This window comes from Vicugna pacos, chromosome 19, assembly GCF_048564905.1.
Source record: "Vicugna pacos chromosome 19, VicPac4, whole genome shotgun sequence".
NCBI lineage: Eukaryota > Metazoa > Chordata > Mammalia > Artiodactyla > Camelidae > Vicugna > Vicugna pacos.
The window spans coordinates 666162-683557 of record NC_133005.1 but is presented as its reverse complement, the minus strand read 5'-3'; the positions used below and the strand labels follow the sequence as shown (position 1 = coordinate 683557).

General features: G+C 63.8%; 1 protein-coding gene across 4 annotated transcripts in view; it reads right to left on the bottom strand.

The window, feature by feature from the left end:
- Nucleotides 1-2854: 2854 nt before the first annotated feature.
- Nucleotides 2855-17396, bottom strand: part of ACSS1 (acyl-CoA synthetase short chain family member 1) — a 34005-nt gene continuing 19463 nt past the window's right edge. For 3 of the 4 annotated variants that reach the window (XM_072943624.1, XM_072943626.1, XM_072943623.1), the window contains exons 3-14: nt 16502-16701; nt 14232-14407; nt 13737-13889; nt 12240-12387; nt 11851-11988; nt 6754-6846; nt 6389-6501; nt 6079-6205; nt 5485-5612; nt 5317-5380; nt 4667-4785; nt 2855-3598 (exon numbers count right to left, since the gene is read on the bottom strand). In XM_072943624.1, the coding sequence (XP_072799725.1) occupies nt 3419-3598; nt 4667-4785; nt 5317-5380; nt 5485-5612; nt 6079-6205; nt 6389-6501; nt 6754-6846; nt 11851-11988; nt 12240-12387; nt 13737-13889; nt 14232-14407; nt 16502-16619 (1557 nt within the window). In that variant the 5' untranslated portion in view covers nt 16620-16701 and the 3' untranslated portion in view covers nt 2855-3418. Of the gene's footprint in view, nt 3599-4666; nt 4786-5316; nt 5381-5484; nt 5613-6078; nt 6206-6388; nt 6502-6753; nt 6847-11850; nt 11989-12239; nt 12388-13736; nt 13890-14231; nt 14408-16501; nt 16702-17203; nt 17223-17396 lie in introns of those variants that run through there. The other variant, XM_072943625.1, reaches the window with a different exon arrangement.

Here is a 17396-nt window from a genome sequence, read left to right as displayed (position 1 = left end):
CCCCGCCTCCCTCCTCGGCCGCGGGCGGACGAGCCGCGAGCCCCGCCCCTTCCGGACGCTGGGTGGGCGTGGCTGCCGGGTGTTTCCCGACGAGTCCGAGCTCGCGCGGTCCCCGCCCAGCGTCCCGCGGCCGGTTCCGAGCCGACGCGGGCAGAAGAGGGCGGCCGCTGGTGCTGCGCCTTTCGTGACTGTCCCTGCGGCGTTCGGCGAGGTTATCCGGTGAGGCCGGGCGCCGAGAGCGGGACCGGAGCCCTCCCGGAGGGGGCGCTCTGCCCGGCCGCCGAGACCCCTGCGGGACTTGCGCGCGCAGACGGGGACTCGCGGCCGCCTCGGGCGTCTGGCCGGGGACGGAGCCGGACGTGCACGGGGCTTGGGGCAGAAGCGGGGAGGCGGCCTTCCAGGCAGAGGGACGCAGGGTCTGTTACGTGCAGCGTCCCCAGGAGAGGCTGCTGGGGGCGGAGCGCTGAGAATCGATTTCCGCACTGCTCGTGAAGGCCGTGGCCTTGCTGGTGCTGGAGGGCGCCCGTGTACATCCAGGTCTGCAGGGCCCCGGGTCACGTCCCGGCCTGGCACCGGGGGAATGCAGCCAGCACAGCTCCGTCAGGGCCGGCCTCAGGGCAGTGCACGCTCTGCGCGCCCGCCTGTCTGGGTCGTCGCTCCGGCCTGGAGCCCTGTATTTCTAATTCTAGGCCTCCCTGCCTTTGTCCCTACGATTCCTTCTTTCTGTGAAATGCTTCCCTTCACCTCCACTTGGCCAAACCAGTTTTTTATCGGTCGGGACCCACTTCATTTGCTGAAAATCCTTCCCCGAATTTATAAAGCAGGACATCTTCTTGCCTTAAGGCACTTTCATTGTGTCCCAGTTAGAGGACAGCCTGTTGCACTAATTATTTGTATTCCATGTCACCCGAAAACAGCCAGGAAAATAATAAAAAGTTAATTGAACTTGCTGCGGCAAAGGGATGTGCCAGAGAACCCGTGACTCTCCCCCAAACGGGAGTTACAGAAGGGTCCTCGGAGGCCTGCTGCTGGAGTTAGCTGTAGGTGGTCTTGGCGGGGATGGGTCAGACCTTGTAACCAGGAGAGTCACTGGAGGAGTCAGGGAGGGGACAGCCAGGGACCAAGTTAGGTCCCGGGTTAGGCGAGCTGAACCCTCTCCCCACATCTGGAGATGGGGGCTGAGGCCCAGTTCCAGGGGTGCTGCTTTCCCTGGCATTTGCTCATAAGTTACCCTTGCCAGGAGGACCGTCCTAGTGGTTGGACTCCGTGATCAGATAGCACGGCTGGGCCAGAGCCTGTGATGCTGGGAATGGCCTTGACAGGCCCCCAGCAGCTGGGGGTGGGGCGCTGACAAAGTAGGGAGCTTCACCAGGAGGGGGCCCAGGCATCCTCCTTGGAAAAGTCAGTCTGTAACCCTCTCATGCTGTCCTGCCCAGACCAGATCGTTCAGAAGAGGGCTGTTGGGCCCTGACTTGCCAGGGCGTGCAGAGGGGGAAGACCAGTTCTTTCTGCAGTGAGCCCCCTTTCCCTACATGCAGAATCCTCCCCCAGCCTCCCTCCCCGCTCCCCAGGGGACTCAGGACAGACTCAGGCTCCTTCTCTGGAGACTTCTCGTCCCACCTCTCAGGGCACCAACTCGGTGTGTTCTGCTCTGAAGCCTGCATCTCATCCAGGGAAGGATACAGACACTGTGTCCACCCCATCTGGAGTAAGGATGGCCTGGCAGGGGCAGGTCACAGGAGGCTGAGCTGCTCCCTGTGGCGTGGACCGGGCGGCTGCATGTGGTTTTGCTTCCTGGTCCTCTGAGTTCTAGCCCAGCACCTACCACCAGGGCCCCCGTCACACGGGATCTCCTGGGAGCTCTGGCCACGTGGCACCTGAGCACTTCACTGTGGCTGCAGCCACCAAGGAACTAACATTTTGTTTACTTGTTCTGGCTTTTTACTGACATGTAACTAGCCACGTGTGACTAGTGGTTGGCCAGCACAGGGACCTAGAGACAGTGAGGTCCACCACATAATGGCTGCTTGCTGTGTGTTTCCCCCGTGAGGTGAGTGTTTTTACGTGTTCTCTTTTGAGAATCTTAAGAATTATATTCAACAATGAAGAATAGCATTATTTGATTTTTTTAAACCCCCCAAAAGAAAACAATAAACAAAATAAAGCTTTAGTTGAACTGCATTGCAGGTCATTTTGAGGCCCTGGCCACTGTTCCAGGTTAGGGCTAAGTCACTTCTAACCACAATCTGCCAAGTCCAGCAAAACTCGGCAGGTACAGGTGTGTGGTTCTCTGTTGTCAGCACTGCCAATCTGTGCACCACAGCCAAGGCCGCCTGGCCTGGTCTGGTCACCTGAGAAGCCAGCACAGCTACGTATGGCAGGGGCTCAGCACAGGGCCTCGCCCGCTATGGGCACAGATTCGGGCAGCCCTCCCTGTCCTGCAGGACCCAGCTCCGCAGGCCACCTGCCCCGCACTCCAAGCATCAGCCCGCCTGTGCCTGGCTAATCAGGCATTTTGCAACCTAACGGTCAGCATCGACCTGCTCAGTTGCAGGGACCTAAGGCACCTTTGACAGGGAGAGACCTGACTCAGAACAGGAAGGAAGGGCGGTTTGTGGGGACCCAGTTCCGGCCTGACCAGTGAGTCTGGCTTCCCTGAACAGCCCTGCAGGTGGAGAGTGGGCAAGGTTGGGGGTGAGGGGGCCGTCCAGACCACAGCTCCCAGAAACCACTCGTGACCAGACCCGCTTCCGACCTGCACAGCGCGCCCTTCCCCACAGCTGCTCTCAGGAGTTAGGCGTCATTGCACTTAAACCCAGGAAGTAGAAACACACCAGAAATGACCGCTGCAGGCTTGAAAGGTCTCAAGACAGCTGTGTTCAGAGGTACAAACATTTGCAATTCATATTTCAAATATGCCAAACAGTACCTAAAAGTGCACGTTTCCCCACGAGCAGAGGCGAAAAAGTAGCTTTTCGTAACTGTTAGAGTGTACAAGTGAACCACACACTGCACGTGTGTCTGCACCATTCCTCTAAAATGTAAAAGAATAGTAAGATTTCTCCCTTTCGTTCCTAGAAACACCTGGGGGGAAATGACTGCTTCTCGTTCCCAGTCATCTGAGCAGGCACTTGCACCAGGTGCCCCGCCTTCCCACGCTGTCTGGAGAGGACATGGGGACGAGGTGACAGCAGCTTCCCCCCAGGAAACCCAGGTCGGGGCAAGTGGAAAGAAGCTCCCCACTGCTGAGGGGGCCTCGCCAAGGACTCTCCAGGGGAGGGAAGGCGGGGACGTTGGGACTTCACATTAAGGGCGGTGTGGGCTCTGTGCTGGGGGGACACACATGGGATGGCCAGGAATCTCCCAGCTTGGAGCTGTGTCTGGAGCACAGGTTGGCGCCGGGTCTCGGCAAAGCCCGTCACGGGCCGGCCGCCTGCTTGTCTTTGTACTTGTGGTAGGCACTCAGGATCTCTGTGACGACGCTGGGGTCCTCCAGCGTGGTGGTGTCCCCCAGGTCCTGGGCCTTGTCCGTGATGATCTTCCTCAGGAGCCTCCGCATGACTTTCCCAGACCGCGTCTTTGGAAGACGTTTCACTACCTGGCAGGGAAGGTGCAGTGTGAGTGCCGGGCAGCGCCCGGACTCCCCCCCGGCATCGCTGCGCCTGGAGCTGAGGCGGCCTCTGCTGGGAGCACACCCGGCCCTGGGACCTGGTGGTGTGCAGCCCACCGCGGAGGACAGCGGGGCCGAGGCCTCTGCTTCTGTCCCCTCCCCCGGACCTAAAGCTGACATCAGCCCAGAGGGCGGGACCAGGCACGGTCAGGGGTGTCACTGACGCCCTCCACCCGGGAGGCCCCCCGGGCCGGAGCTGACCTCACCGCCGACACCTGCTTCTCTGCCCCCCTCGCGAGGGAGGGCTCGCAGGTGCAGCAAAGCCAGGCCACACTGTGGCCCCTTGTCTCCTCCCCCAGCTGAGGCCGAAGCGGCTTTTTTCTAACGAGAAGCAAGAGCTGCTTGAGAGGAGAATGTTGTCCTGCTTCGTGTTTGAAATTCAGCGTTTAACATTTTCTAACAACCACAGCCGCCCAACATCAAGGCAGTACGTTAAAAACCGAGTTTGGGCCCCTAACTGTGAATGAGTCCAGTTCACCTCTAGGGGGTTCAGGGGAAACTGGTCACCAGACCGACAGTTTGACCTCGTGTGGCACCAAGTGAGGCTGGGCCCTCCTGCCTCAGGCCAGGCTCCCAGCCGAGGAAGGTAGTGGGTCGGTGTTAAAGGAAAGAGTGAAAAGCCAGTGGGACTGAAAACGGTCCAGCTCCTCCCCAGAACCAGCCCCAACACAGGCACCCGTCAGGGCTGGTGGTGTCTCTCTCACAGCAACCAAATCCCGCTCAGAAAGCGGTGGGCGCTGGGGAACTCTAGCCCTGTCCCAGGCCTGTTTGTGATGCCCACTTCTCTGCAGTGACCAGCCTGCTCCCGAAACCAGCCTCATATGCTCAGCTCTCCCCACACAGGTGGCCATGTCTCCATCCCCTGAGGATGCAGGGCCCACCATCCTCACCTACCTCCTGGGAGTTCTGGGGCGGACAGGAGGGGCCATCGGCTCTGGGAAGCAAGGGGGAGGCTTAAAAGCAGCAGTGCTATGGCCCCGAGGCAAGTCCACTCACCAGAATCTGATCGGGCACCGCGTACTTGGCAATCTTGGTGGCCACCGCGGACCGGAGCTCATTCATCACCGTGTCTGCGTCACCCGCGTCCTCTTTCAGCACGATGAAGGCAAACGCGGCTGGAAGGAGAGCAAAGGTGTAGGATGCGCTAGACCATGAATAAACCCAAAGTGTGTCCCCAGTGAGGACCCCTTACTCTGGGCCCCCTGCCCATCACTGCGCAGTAGGAACCACGGGGCGGCCACGGAGCCGCTCCAGGACACCCGCCCTCTGCCAACGCGGCGGCTGCAGAGCTGGCCCAGGCGCTGTGATGGAGCGCGGGCGAGGGGACGCGTGACAGAGCAGGGCACCTCATACAGGCCATCCCTGATAGGGCCGCCAGAGCCCATGGACAGGGAGGAGGCTCCCCGAGCTCAGCTGGGCCGACGTGACAGCTGTGTGTGGGTGAGCGTCCTTAAAGGACAGTGGAGCTGGGGCCTCTCAGAGCCCTGATTTCCTTCTGACATGCAACGCCTGCTCTTCAGCCACCCACCCGAATTCTCCACTCAGACAGACGGGAACCCAGCCAGACCTACAAGTCTGTGCCTCGCGGAGGACCCCTGGTGGGCGTGAGCCCAGGACCGGGGGGTCCTCTCATGGGGGACACCCACCTTCTCCCTTGATGTCATGGGGGTAGCCGATGACGGCCGTCTCCGGCACCGCAGGGTGGTCAGCCTGTGCACGGGAGGACGAGACAACAGAGGTGAAACCCCAACTGGGCACTCAATGACCACCCCACACCTCAGCGCCCAGCAGCCAGCCCGGGGAGCCACACTCACCAGAGCGTCCTCGATCTCGGCCGTCCCCACCCGGTGGCCACTGATATTGATCACGTCGTCCATCCGCCCTGTGATCTGGTAGTAGCCTTCCGGGGTCCGGTAGGCGCCGTCCCCGGTGAAGTAGTAGCCTGCAGCATAGCGGGGGTCTCGGCGCCAGCTCCGACCCAGGCCCGCGGGGCTCCCAGTGCCCCACGGAAGGACGCGCTCCTGCCCCGCTGGCCTCCTCGTGACCCCACAGAGACCCTTCTCAGATGCCACAGGGCTGGTGCCGGTAAAGGGCAGAGAGGCCCAACAGCCAGAGGCGGCCGGCTGTGGGAGCAGGTGACGCGAGGGGCACAAGCCTCCCTGACAAGTGTGCGCTGAACGTCGTCAGTTCCCACAGGGACACGTGGGCACACACTCCAGCCCGACCGCACGAGCAGCGGGCAGGGACTGGAGCCGTGGCTTGTCCCCAGGGTGGCTCCCACCCCTCTCCTGGGAGCCAACGGCTTGCCCCCTCCCAAGGGCCCTCTCAGAGCTAAGGGAAGTAGGGCGGGTTCACCCACTGCGCTCAGACCTCTGAGCCCGAGTCCAGTGGTGGCGGGAAAGGCTCACCTGGATAAGCCTTGAAGTAGGCGTCCAGGAATCTCTGGTGGTCTCCGAAGATGGTCCTGGCCATGCCCGGCCAGGCTTGGGAGAGGCACAGAGCCCCAGAGACGTCCCCGCCCTCCACGACATTTCCCTACAGACCCGGGGGACACAGGACGAAACGACCCTGTCATCATCTCCTAACTGCCAGCTTGACTCAGGCAAAGGACAAGGGCCCAGGAAGGAGCTGCCCGGGGCCTTCTCCTCCAACCAGAGAAGGGGCAGCGGAGGCTGGGAAGGTGCAGTGGGCTGGGCAGGGCACGAGGAGGGGACTCACCTGCTCATCCATGAGGACAGGGACGATGCCAAAGAAGGGCCTCATGGCCATGGCGGGTATGATCTCTGCCCCCTCCTCCGAGGGCCGCGGGGAGATGCAGATGCCACCTGTCTCTGTGGGGAGGACGCGGGAAAGGCTGCTGGGCCAGGGACCAGTGACACGTTTACACCAACCTGGCCCTCTGGAGGAGGGGCGACTGCCCGTGTTGGGCAAGGAAACAGCCCCCAGGGACAAAGGACCTTTGTCTGAGGAGAAACCCAGCCCCGGCACTGGCCCCTCCGTCCAGGACAAGCCTTCCGTCCCAGGAGCCTTGGTGCCCACGCCGCCTCCCCCATCCCACCCCTCCTCCCCGGGGATGCGCTCACCTGTCTGCCACCAGGTGTCCACCACCGTGCACCGTCTGTCCCCCACCACGTCGTACAGCCACTCCCAGGCCTCCTGGTTGATTGGCTCTCCCACTGAAACCACATACGAGAGAGAAGACATTCAGAGATCTCAACAAAGCTGAAACCAAAAGGGACAGATTGTACAAGGAAGACAGCTCTGTAATTACCCTAAAATACACAAAAGGAGACTTGAAAGGGCAGTGAGATTATCACATTTACAGCCATCAAAGAACACGAATTACAACGAGATACTTTCCCCAACAGAGGGTCGAGATCAAGAATGTGGAGCAGGCACCAGTGGAGTCGCTGTCGGGGCCGATTCGGGGGGCGGTGCTGTTTCTCTCCAGGTTTACAAGTGCACGCAGCTGACACAAGGGCTCTGGACAAGGGCTGGTGGCAGAGTCCACTAGCACTAAGCAGGTTTGTCTGTTACTGGAAACGGCACACACCCACCACAGGCAGACATGGATGACGATGTCCCCGTGGGCAAAAGCTAACAAACGTCGTGGAGAGCAGATGAGAAGTGTATCAGGGCACATTTGTGCAGTGGAAGCCCACACCAGGGAAAAGGGCAGCCACGCTGTGTGGCAGGGCCACTGCCCAAGCGAAGGCAGCACACAAGCCTCAGTCCACGAAGTTCAAGAACCAGGAACTCAGTCTGAGCTGAGCAGGTCACAGGGGCCGCAGAGGGGCACGGCTGGGGCACAGGGAGCCTGAGACCAAGAAGGTCCACGGCTCCATCCGGGGTCATGGTCGTCCTGCACTCACACACACACACACACACACGCAGCACCGGCTGACGAGCTGGGAAACAGACAAGGGCCTGAACGCCCAGGGACGTGGCCACGTGGGCCACACACTCCCTAGCACCCCTCCAGGACGCAGTCAGAGCCGGTGGGAAACTGCACGTCGTCTGTTAGGTCAGCGTCACAGAGGGGCAGCACAGTGTGACCACAGGCGGAGCTGTGTCTGCCCCCACGGTAGAGCTCGGCTTTCCCGGCCACCTTCTGATTCTGTCTTTTCCCAACAAGAAGGCATCTGTGCACTTGTGAAATTGAAGTTTAAAATTTTTTCAAGAAACAAAACCTTGGGTAAGAGTCTTGAGAGAGCTGGATTCTGCTGACGAGAGAGGCTGCGCAAAGGGGCCGCCCAGAGCCCGCTGAGCTGTGTGGGCTGGGCAGCGCTGGGGTCGGCCTGAGCCGAAGCGGCCGGGGGCCCAGCCCCGCGAGGCAGGGAGCGGCCCCAGTGCCCACCCAGCTCACTGGGCCTCACTGGAAGTCACTGGCTCACACACCGTTTACCAGGGACTCACGCTGACGGCAACAGCCTGTTTGTGGCCCGTCAAACCCTCGTCCCGCACCTGCTTTCATCATTGAAGGGAGGAGCGCGGCGGCCAGAAGTAAAGCACGTCTGTTTGAAGATACAGGTGACCGCCGCCCTCCCTGGGATGCAGAGCTTCCCTCCTTGGGCTCCGCCGTGAGCAGACTCCCTTCCCCGGCGCCTGGCCACGCGGACGCGCCGTGTGCGGGCTCACGTCGTTTTGGAAACCGTGAAGGAGGCCACCCTGACTTGTTTGATGTGCTGTGTTCTGATAAGACGTGAAACTGCTGAAAACCAGGCTTCTCCAGAGCAGCTCCTCGGAGCTACAGTCCTCAGTGCGGCTCGAATAAAACTCTCTTCTGTTCTGATTACAGGCTGGTTACTGACTGTTTTCGTTGACAATACCCTGGTCTCACGAAACACCCCCCCAGGGCTCTGCTGGTGGCGCTACTTACGCAGCAGGAATGCCTCCCAGACCAGCAAAATACACTGAGCCCGGTGAGCCTGTGAGGGCTCCCTGGTGAAGGGGGGGTCTCTGGTGAGGGGGTGTCCCTGGTGAGGGGGGTCCCTGGTGAAGGGGGGTCCCTGGTGAGGGGGGTCCCTGGTGAAGGGGGGTCCCTGGTGAAGGAGGGTCCCTGGTGAGGGGGTGTCCCTGGTGAGGGGGGTCCCTGGTGAAGGGGGGTCCCTGGTGAGGGGGGTCCCTGGTGAAGGGGGTCCCTGGTGAAGGAGGGTCCCTGGTGAGAGGGGGTCCCTGGTGAGGGGGTGTCCCTGGTGAAGGGGGGTCCCTGGTGAGGGGGGTCCCTGGTGAAGGGGGGTCCCTGGTGAGGGGGGTCCCTGGTGAAGGGGGGTCCCTGGTGAGGGGGGTCCCTGGTGAAGGGGGTCCCTGGTGAAGGAGGGTCCCTGGTGAGAGGGGGTCCCTGGTGAGGGGGTGTCCCTGGTGAGGGGGGTCCCTGGTGAAGGGGGGTCCCTGGTGAGGGGGGTCCCTGGTGAAGGGGGGTCCCTGGTGAGGGGGGTCCCTGGTGAAGGGGGTCCCTGGTGAAGGAGGGTCCCTGGTGAGGGGGTGTCCCTGGTGAGGGGGGTCCCTGGTGAAGGGGGGTCCCTGGTGAGGGGGGTCCCTGGTGAAGGGGGGTCCCTGGTGAGGGGGGTCCCTGGTGAAGGGGGTCCCTGGTGAAGGAGGGTCCCTGGTGAGCGGGTGTCCCTGGTGAGGGGGGTCCCTGGTGAAGGGGGGTCCCTGGTGAGGGGGGTCCCTGGTGAAGGGGGGTCCCTGGTGAGGGGGGTCCCTGGTGAAGGGGGTCCCTGGTGAAGGAGGGTCCCTGGTGAAGGGGGGTCCCTGGTGAAGGGGGGTCCCTGGTGAAGGAGGATCCCTGGTGAAGGAGGGTCCCTGGTGGGGGTGTACCTGGTGAGGGGGTTCCCTGGTGAGGGGGTCCCTGGTGAGGGGGGTCCCTGGTGAAGGAGGGTCCCTGGTGAGAGGGGGTCCCTGGTGAAGGGGGGTCCCTGGTGAGGGGGGTCCCTGGTAAAGGGGGGTCCCTGGTGAGGGGGGTCCCTGGTGAAGGGGGTCCCTGGTGAAGGAGGGTCCCTGGTGAGAGGGGGTCCCTGGTGAGGGGTGTCCCTGGTGAGGGGGTGTCCCTGGTGAAGGGGGGTCCCTGGTGAAGGAGGATCCCTGGTGAAGGAGGGTCCCTGGTGAGAGGGGGTCCCTGGTAAAGGGGGGTCCCTGGTGAGGGGGGTCCCTGGTGAAGGGGGTCCCTGGTGAAGGAGGGTCCCTGGTGAAGGGGTCCCTGGTGAAGGGGGGTCCCTGGTGAGGGGGGTCCCTGGTGAAGGGGGTCACTGGTGAAGGAGGGTCCCTGGTGAGGGGGGTCCCTGGTAAAGGGGGGTCCCTGGTGAGGGGGGTCCCTGGTGAAGGGGGTCCCTGGTGAAGGAGGGTCCCTGGTGAGAGGGGGTCCCTGGTGAGGGGTGTCCCTGGTGAGGGGGTGTCCCTGGTGAAGGGGGGTCCCTGGTGAGGGGGGTCCCTGGTAAAGGGGGGTCCCTGGTGAGGGGGGTCCCTGGTGAAGGGGGTCCCTGATGAAGGAGGGTCCCTGGTGAGAGGGGGTCCCTGGTGAGGGGTGTCCCTGATGAGGGGGTGTCCCTGGTGAAGGGGGGTCCCTGGTGAAGGAGGATCCCTGGTGAAGGAGGGTCCCTGGTGAGAGGGGGTCCCTGGTAAAGGGGGGTCCCTGGTGAGGGGGGTCCCTGGTGAAGGGGGTCCCTGGTGAAGGAGGATCCCTGGTGAAGGAGGGTCCCTGGTGAGAGGGGGTCCCTGGTGAAGGGGGTCCCTGGTGAAGGAGGGTCCCTGGTGAAGGGGTCCCTGGTGAAGGGGGGTCCCTGGTGAGGGGGGTCCCTGGTGAAGGGGGTCACTGGTGAAGGAGGGTCCCTGGTGAGGGGGGTCCCTGGTAAAGGGGGGTCCCTGGTGAGGGGGGTCCCTGGTGAAGGAGGGTCCCTGGTGAGAGGGGGTCCCTGGTAAAGGGGGGTCCCTGGTGAGGGGGGTCCCTGGTAAAGGGGGGTCCCTGGTGAGGGGGGTCCCTGGTAAAGGGGGGTCCCTGGTGAGGGGTGTCCCTGGTGAAGGGGGGTCCCTGGTGAAGGGGGTCCCTGGTGAAGGAGGGTCCCTGGTGAGGGGGGTCCCTGGTAAAGGGGGGTCCCTGGTGAGGGGGGTCCCTGGTGAAGGGGGTCCCTGGTGAAGGAGGGTCCCTGGTGAGAGGGGGTCCCTGGTGAGGGGTGTCCCTGGTGAGGGGGTGTCCCTGGTGAAGGGGGGTCCCTGGTGAAGGAGGATCCCTGGTGAAGGAGGGTCCCTGGTGAGAGGGTGTCCCTGGTGAAGGGGGTCCCTGGTGAAGGGGTCCCTGGTGAAGGGGGGTCCCTGGTGAGGGGGGTCCCTGGTGAAGGGGGTCACTGGTGAAGGAGGGTCCCTGGTGAGAGGGGGTCCCTGGTGAGGGGTGTCCCTGTTGAGGGGTGTCCCTGGTGAAGGGGTGTCCCTGGTGAGGGGGGCCCCTGGTGAGGGGGTGTCCCTGGTGAAGGGGTGTCCCTGGTGAAGGGGTCCCTGGTGAGGGGGGTCCCCGGTGCACACTGAGTACTGCCTGGTCCAAGAAAGTGGCTCTGGTGGTCATGGCCCTCACAGGGTGAGGACCACAGGCCCTGCCCCTAGTGAGGGGGAGGCGCTCCTCCCCACCTTCTCCCACGGGGCTCAGAGAGTCCCCCTTGTCATCTCAGTCCTGGTTCTTGAGCAACAAATCCCCTGGGGGAGCCCAGGCCTGGCGCCTTCCACCTTCTGGGACCAGCTCAACTCAAGGTGGCCCTTCTCACCTTTCCTGTCTGCTTCCATGTGACTTGGCGGCACCCATCAGGATTGCAGGGGGGAGAACCTTCCATCTCACAACTCCCTCCCTCCCTGGAAACCCCTACAGCGCAAGCAGCACTGAGGGCAGGATGACGATAAGACAGTGCGGGGAACAGCAGGGGCGGCCTGGCCGGTGAAGTCCCCAGCAGCCCCGGGGAACAGGCTCAGCCTGACCTCCCCGCGCTGGTGAGATTTCCTAAGAAAGATGGAATACGAGCATGTCCCAGTGCTGAGCCCAACACTTAGAGGCTGCGGGCTCCAGGGAGGAGCCTCCAGGCAGGACACCAGCTTCCTCGTGGCCACAGCCCGGTGTCGAGCGACCTTCTGTGACGAGGCCGTCCTGAAGCCCCCACTGGCTCTCAGGGCGTGCACAGCCCTCCTGGCCCGCCGCTCACCTGAGCCCAGGGTCCGCAGGGAGGAGCGGTCGTACTTCTTCACCCAGGAGTCCCCGTACTTGAGCAGCAGCCGGACGGCCGTGGGGGCGCCGTAGAACTGAGTGATCTTCAGCCTCTGCACCGTCTCCCAGTACCGACCTGAGGACGCCGGGGTGCCCGGTCAGCCTGAGAGTCCGCAGCGCAGCTCCCAGCCAGGGCCGGCCCACGGGGACGGGGCACCGTGTCACAAGACCGACTCCACACCCACTGCGGGCGGGAGGGTGCCCCACGCAGCGCAGCTGCTCCCCACACACCCTGGCCCTGCGCGCTGACCCACGTGCTGACCCTCGGGACACAGTGGGGACTCACGCCAAAGAGGTGATCCCCCCTCCTCCCTCCTGCGTCCTCACCGGGGTCAGGGTACACTGGAGTGCTCTCAAAAAGGACGCTGGTGGCTCCATTGCAGAGGGGCCCGTACACCACGTAGCTGTGTCCTGTGATCCAGCCGATGTCGGCCACACAGCCGAAGATGTCGCCTGGACGGTAGTCAAACACCAGCTGCAGGAACGGGAGGAGGGCAGTCAGGGCCTGTCAGCCCCTTCCCTCGCGTCACAGGATGTTCTGGAGCTCCAGGGCGCAGCCACTCCCACAGCCACCAAGAGCAAGACAGGGCACAGCAGTCCCAGCAGGGAAGACGGAGTCCCGGTGCACAGCCCAGCTAGCGCGGACGCCAGCACCAGGAGCCAGGCCCGGCAGGCACCCTGCGGCAGCCCCGGCACGAAGCCCAGCTGTCTGCTGAGATCGCCAGCCCTGGTCCTGGAGCCTAACAATAATTCACGAAGCCGCACGTTGGACTGGGGGGCTTTCCATGTCTGTGTTCCATTTTGCAAGACATTTTCCAATCTTTGGGTAAGTGGCCAGTCTCCGGCTGCCACAGATGAACGCTGAGGTTCTCCAAGAATTTCCCACAGCACAGCGGTGTCTCGAATCGGCCAGGGCCTTGTGGAGCCGCGACCCGAGGGGGAACAGGCGCCTTCCAGGGACGACAGCACTGGCACTGCAGCAGTGACGCGGGGCGCCCAGTGTGCGAGCCGGCCGCCTCTGCCTCCCGGCACATCCTCATCGACGCCGAGCCTGGCTGACCGACCAGCACCTCCCACCCCTGCAAAGTGACCCCACCCAGGCCGGTGACTTTGCCGGGACCATGGATGCTCCATGTCCAAGCCCTGCTTGGCTGGGCCTGCGCTTCCCAGTCACCCGTCCAGTCCGCTCCCCCGGCAGCTGGCACCAGCACGGGCTGACTTCTGCCTTTTGCCAGAGAAGGTCTGGTCCAGGAGCAGCGTCTTAAGACCCATTCCCACCTGGGGAGTGTCAGCTACTCCCCAAGGCCACCAAGGGTGCACAGTCAACGAAACACCCACCCCAGCCCGCGTTGAAGTGAGTGCTGACTCGCAACTGCATATGCTGGAGTGAAACCTAGCTCGTCTGCTTTGTGATTCTGACAGGGTGGCCTCCTGCAACAGTCTTCGTGCACTAAGGCTGTCTCCTCATACAAGCGAATCGGTTTTTAAGTTTTCCTTTCCAAACGGAGCCCCAGTGAGCAGAGCCTAGATGCCCTGAAGTGGCAGACGGCGTTTTAACGTGCAACAGGAATGCGCTGGTCCCTGCGCCACGCCTGCCGTGTGGAAGGGGCCCCGTCCCGCAGAGCAGGCGTGAGGCCCCACGGGAGACGCAGGGCTGGGGCCCAGGCCCTGACAGCAAGGACAGAGGCGCTGCCCCGCTCCCCGACCCCGCGCCCACCCCTCCCCTGCGCCGGCGCCTCGTGACCACACAAGGAGCAGCCGCTCGCGGGAACTGCCCCCCACCCACTCCCCTCCGCCCGCAGCCCCGCGGGGCGCCGGCCGTACCCGGTGCGTCAGGGCGGCATACAGCAGGTAGCCCGCCTGCGTGTGCACGAGTCCCTTGGGCTTCCCGGTGCTCCCCGAGGTGTACAGCAGGAAGAGTATGTCCTCGCTGCCCATGCTCTCCGGGGCGCACACAGGCTCCTCCTTGGCCATTGCCTGCAAGGAGAAGAGACAGACAGCCCGTCCGGGGCAGTGACCTCGCCGCCCTCACCAGGAACACCTCGCCCCAGGGCCGCAGGGCGCGGCAGACCCGGGGCGGACTTCACCTTCTCCAGCCTGCCCAGGTTCCATTCCAAATCAAAGGACTGAGCCGAGCATTTCTGTCACATTAAGTGTTTCTCTAGGGTTGTGGGCACAGAGGGAAGCCCATGAGATACCACAGGGGAGCCCTGGGCACCTCTGCGGGACCCAGACCAAGAGCCGCAATGACAAGACCCAGACCCCACGGACCCAAGAACTACCTCCTCCCCTCGCGCTGTACGAGTGTGCCAAACCCACCTGCTCGAGGGGGATGTCCAGGTCCCCCATGTGCACCTTGCGGTCCGTCCTGTGGGCCACCATCACGTGCTGGACGCTCGGGCAGTGCTTCACGGCCTCATCCACGATCCTCTTCAGCTCCAACACGCGCCCGCCCCGCAGCGCCTGGTTGACTGTGATGACCACCTTGCACTTGGCTGTCAACAAACGCGGGTGTGGCTGACGCTTCCTCCCCAGCGGGCTCTCGGGCCCCAGCCGACAGCCACACATCCAGGCCCAGGGGTGGACGGAGAAGGTCCACCTCCAGCAAAAGAGGCAAGTGTGGTTCTGCCTGCCCCGCAGCCTTCGTGCTCGGTGCACAGGTCCCAGCCTCTCCCGGCTCTGGGAGGTGCAACTGGAGAGAAGGCACTGGAAGTTCAACGCTTTCAGAATTCCACTCCCTCCAGCCTGCCCCAGGCCCTCCCAGGTGAGGGGCCAGCCAGACCACCGTCCAGCACGCCCCAGCCAGGGACTGCCGGGAGGGCTCGGGGCCGAGTTGGGCAGCTGGACAACTGGCCCCTAAGGAAGAGCACGGGACACTTGTCCGGCTGCCGTGCTGCCGCCCACAGCAGCCCTCGGACCTGCGCCGAGCTCTGCACCGAGGGCTGACGCGGAGCCCCGGTGGGCCAGCTGGGGAACCACCTGCCCCAGCGGCCCTCACCCGACTCCCACCCTCCGGGTCGTCCTCACGCGGGGCCCCGTCTCCTCCCAGAGCTTTCCCGCAGGTCCGAGCCCTGGGCACCCGCTGCAGACGCTGGCCTGGCTGATTCCCCGCCCGGCCTCACTCCCCACAGCCCACAGTCTCCGCAAGACCCCCTCCCACGGGGACTGCCTGCACCTGAACTCTCGCCTCGGGGCCGCTGCCAGGGGAGACCCCACCTGAGCCACCCTCTCCCCCAGCTCCCCGTCTGACACGTGCTTTCTGGAGACACACTCACAGCCTCTTCCCGCCCAGGGCCCTGTGGGCTGCCTGAGAACCCGCCAGCACAGGCCTTCGCCTGGGCTGAAGAGCTACTCCAACCACCCGGCCGCCAAGGGCAGTGTCCTCAGCCCCGCACGCCAGTCCCCGGCTGCACACACTCTGGGCTCCTCAGACCTTGGCCGTCGGTCGCCCTGGGGAAACCAGGTCAGGTGGACAGAGCCTGCCCACAACCCTCCAGGCCTACATCCCGGAGCTGCGACTGTCCAGGGAAACGCCTCGTCCGGGAGGAAGGGGGCGGCCCAGCAGATAGAAAGGGACCCCTCTCTAGGGGATGAGAGACAAGGCTCAGGACGCCCTGGAGAAGTAGCGGCCCTGCCCATCCTGGGGCTGGAGCTCCGGCCTCCGAGGCACAGGCCTCACCCGGTGCCCACCTGTCTGCGGCCTCCCTGCCCGAGTGCGCCCCTCGGGCGGGAACCTGGGGCCCAGGACGCCCAGGGACCGGGGGTGCGGGGGAGCAGGGCTCTCTCAGGCCCCAGAGGGACTAAGTCAAAATTAAAGGAATGGCCTCCGCACATTGCTTAGAATGACGCCTGGCACGTGGTGGGCGCTACAGAGGGAGAGGGAGTGAGAGGGAAGGGAGTGGCAGCACCCCCTGAAGAAGAGGGGAGACGCTGACAGGGAGCAGAAAGCCCCAGTCTGCTCTGAAGAGGGTGCTCGGCTGGGGGCTGAGAACTCTGCCCTGAGCTCGGGCGGTCGCCCGAAGGCAGGTCTCCTGTGAGACACGAAGAACTCCCCAAAGCCCCCAGAACTCGGCCCCCTCTGTGGAGAGCCAGCTCAGAGAACTCTCTAGAATCTCCAGGAGCAGGGGTCAGGCTGCAAGATCTGAAGCCACCGCTCAGCACTCAGCACTCCGACACCAGGAGGAGCCAGCACGGGTCTGCACACCTGTCCCGGAGGTGGTCCGCCCCTCACTCCTCAGCACAGAAGCCTTCCCGCGGGTGACCTGGGGGGCCTCCCCGCACCTGCCCAGCCTCGGCGCCCCCTGCCCCGCAGCACACAGCCCCCTCCAGGTCCCCGCACATCTGTGCTCCCCCCGCCCCTCCGGAACCTACTCCCTCCCCTCCACCTGGGGCCTTCCGGCCTTCTTCGCAAAGCCAAGTCCCACCCACTCAGATGGAAGCTCACATGGCACGGGCTCACTCAGCCAGTCTGTCCCCGGCGGTGTCTGTCGTGTGTACGTGTGACTGTGAGTAGAGTCTGTGCCACTCGAAGCCCCTCAGGGCCGGGGGGGGCCCAGGTTTCCCCCGCAATCCCAAAGCCCGCTGCTCACCGTCATTGATCCTGCCCGTCAGAGACACTGCACTGAAGCCAGCAAAGACCACGCTGTGGATGGCTCCGATCCGAGCACAGGCCAGCATCGCCGCCACGCTCAGCGGGGAGGCGGGCATGTAGATGGCCACGCGGTCCCCTCGGCAGACTCCATGCCTCTTGAGTGTGTTGGCCAGGCGGCACGTGGTCTCCAGCAGTTCCCTGGGCACAAGGAAGGGGGGTCAGTCAGGGCCGAGGAGGGCCAGAGCACAGGGCAGTTTGGGTGGAAGAATTCTGCAAACTGTAGCCCAGGCCCACCAGCCTGGAGGGGAACAGCCACTCCAGCACCGGCTGCGTGGAAGGCTCTTTCCAGAAAGCAGGCTGCCACCCACACAGACTCGCAGCCATACTGCCAACGGAAACCAAGGGTCCTGCGTCCAGTGAAAGCAGGGCTCCTGCCCTAGGCTCTGGACACACCTGCCCTCAGAGGCCACTGGCCTCAGTGAGGCCCAGTCTTCTGGGTAAGCGCAGGTCTTGTGGGACAGGGGACCCCAACTCTGCGGAGCCGCAGTGGTTTGGGGAGCAGGGCCGGGGTGGTGGGAGGCCTGTGTTCTCCGCCAGCGCCGAAAGTGCGGGGGGCCTGAGACAACCCGGCCCCCACCTCTCGCGCCCTCGAGGCCCCTGCCTCCACACCCGGGCTGATCGCGAGGCTCGGTCCGCCAACCTGAGCGCAGTATCCTCCTGAACAAGCTGACCGGATTGGGAGGCAGTGACCCAACTCAGCCCACGCGGAGAGGGTGACAGTCAGCTCTGGAAACCAGGGACCTGGAGCAGAACCAGAAGAGGCAGAAAGCTGCCGGAGGGCAGAACACTAAGTTCAGCTCAATCCTCACGTGGTCAGGTTCAACCCAGCTTGG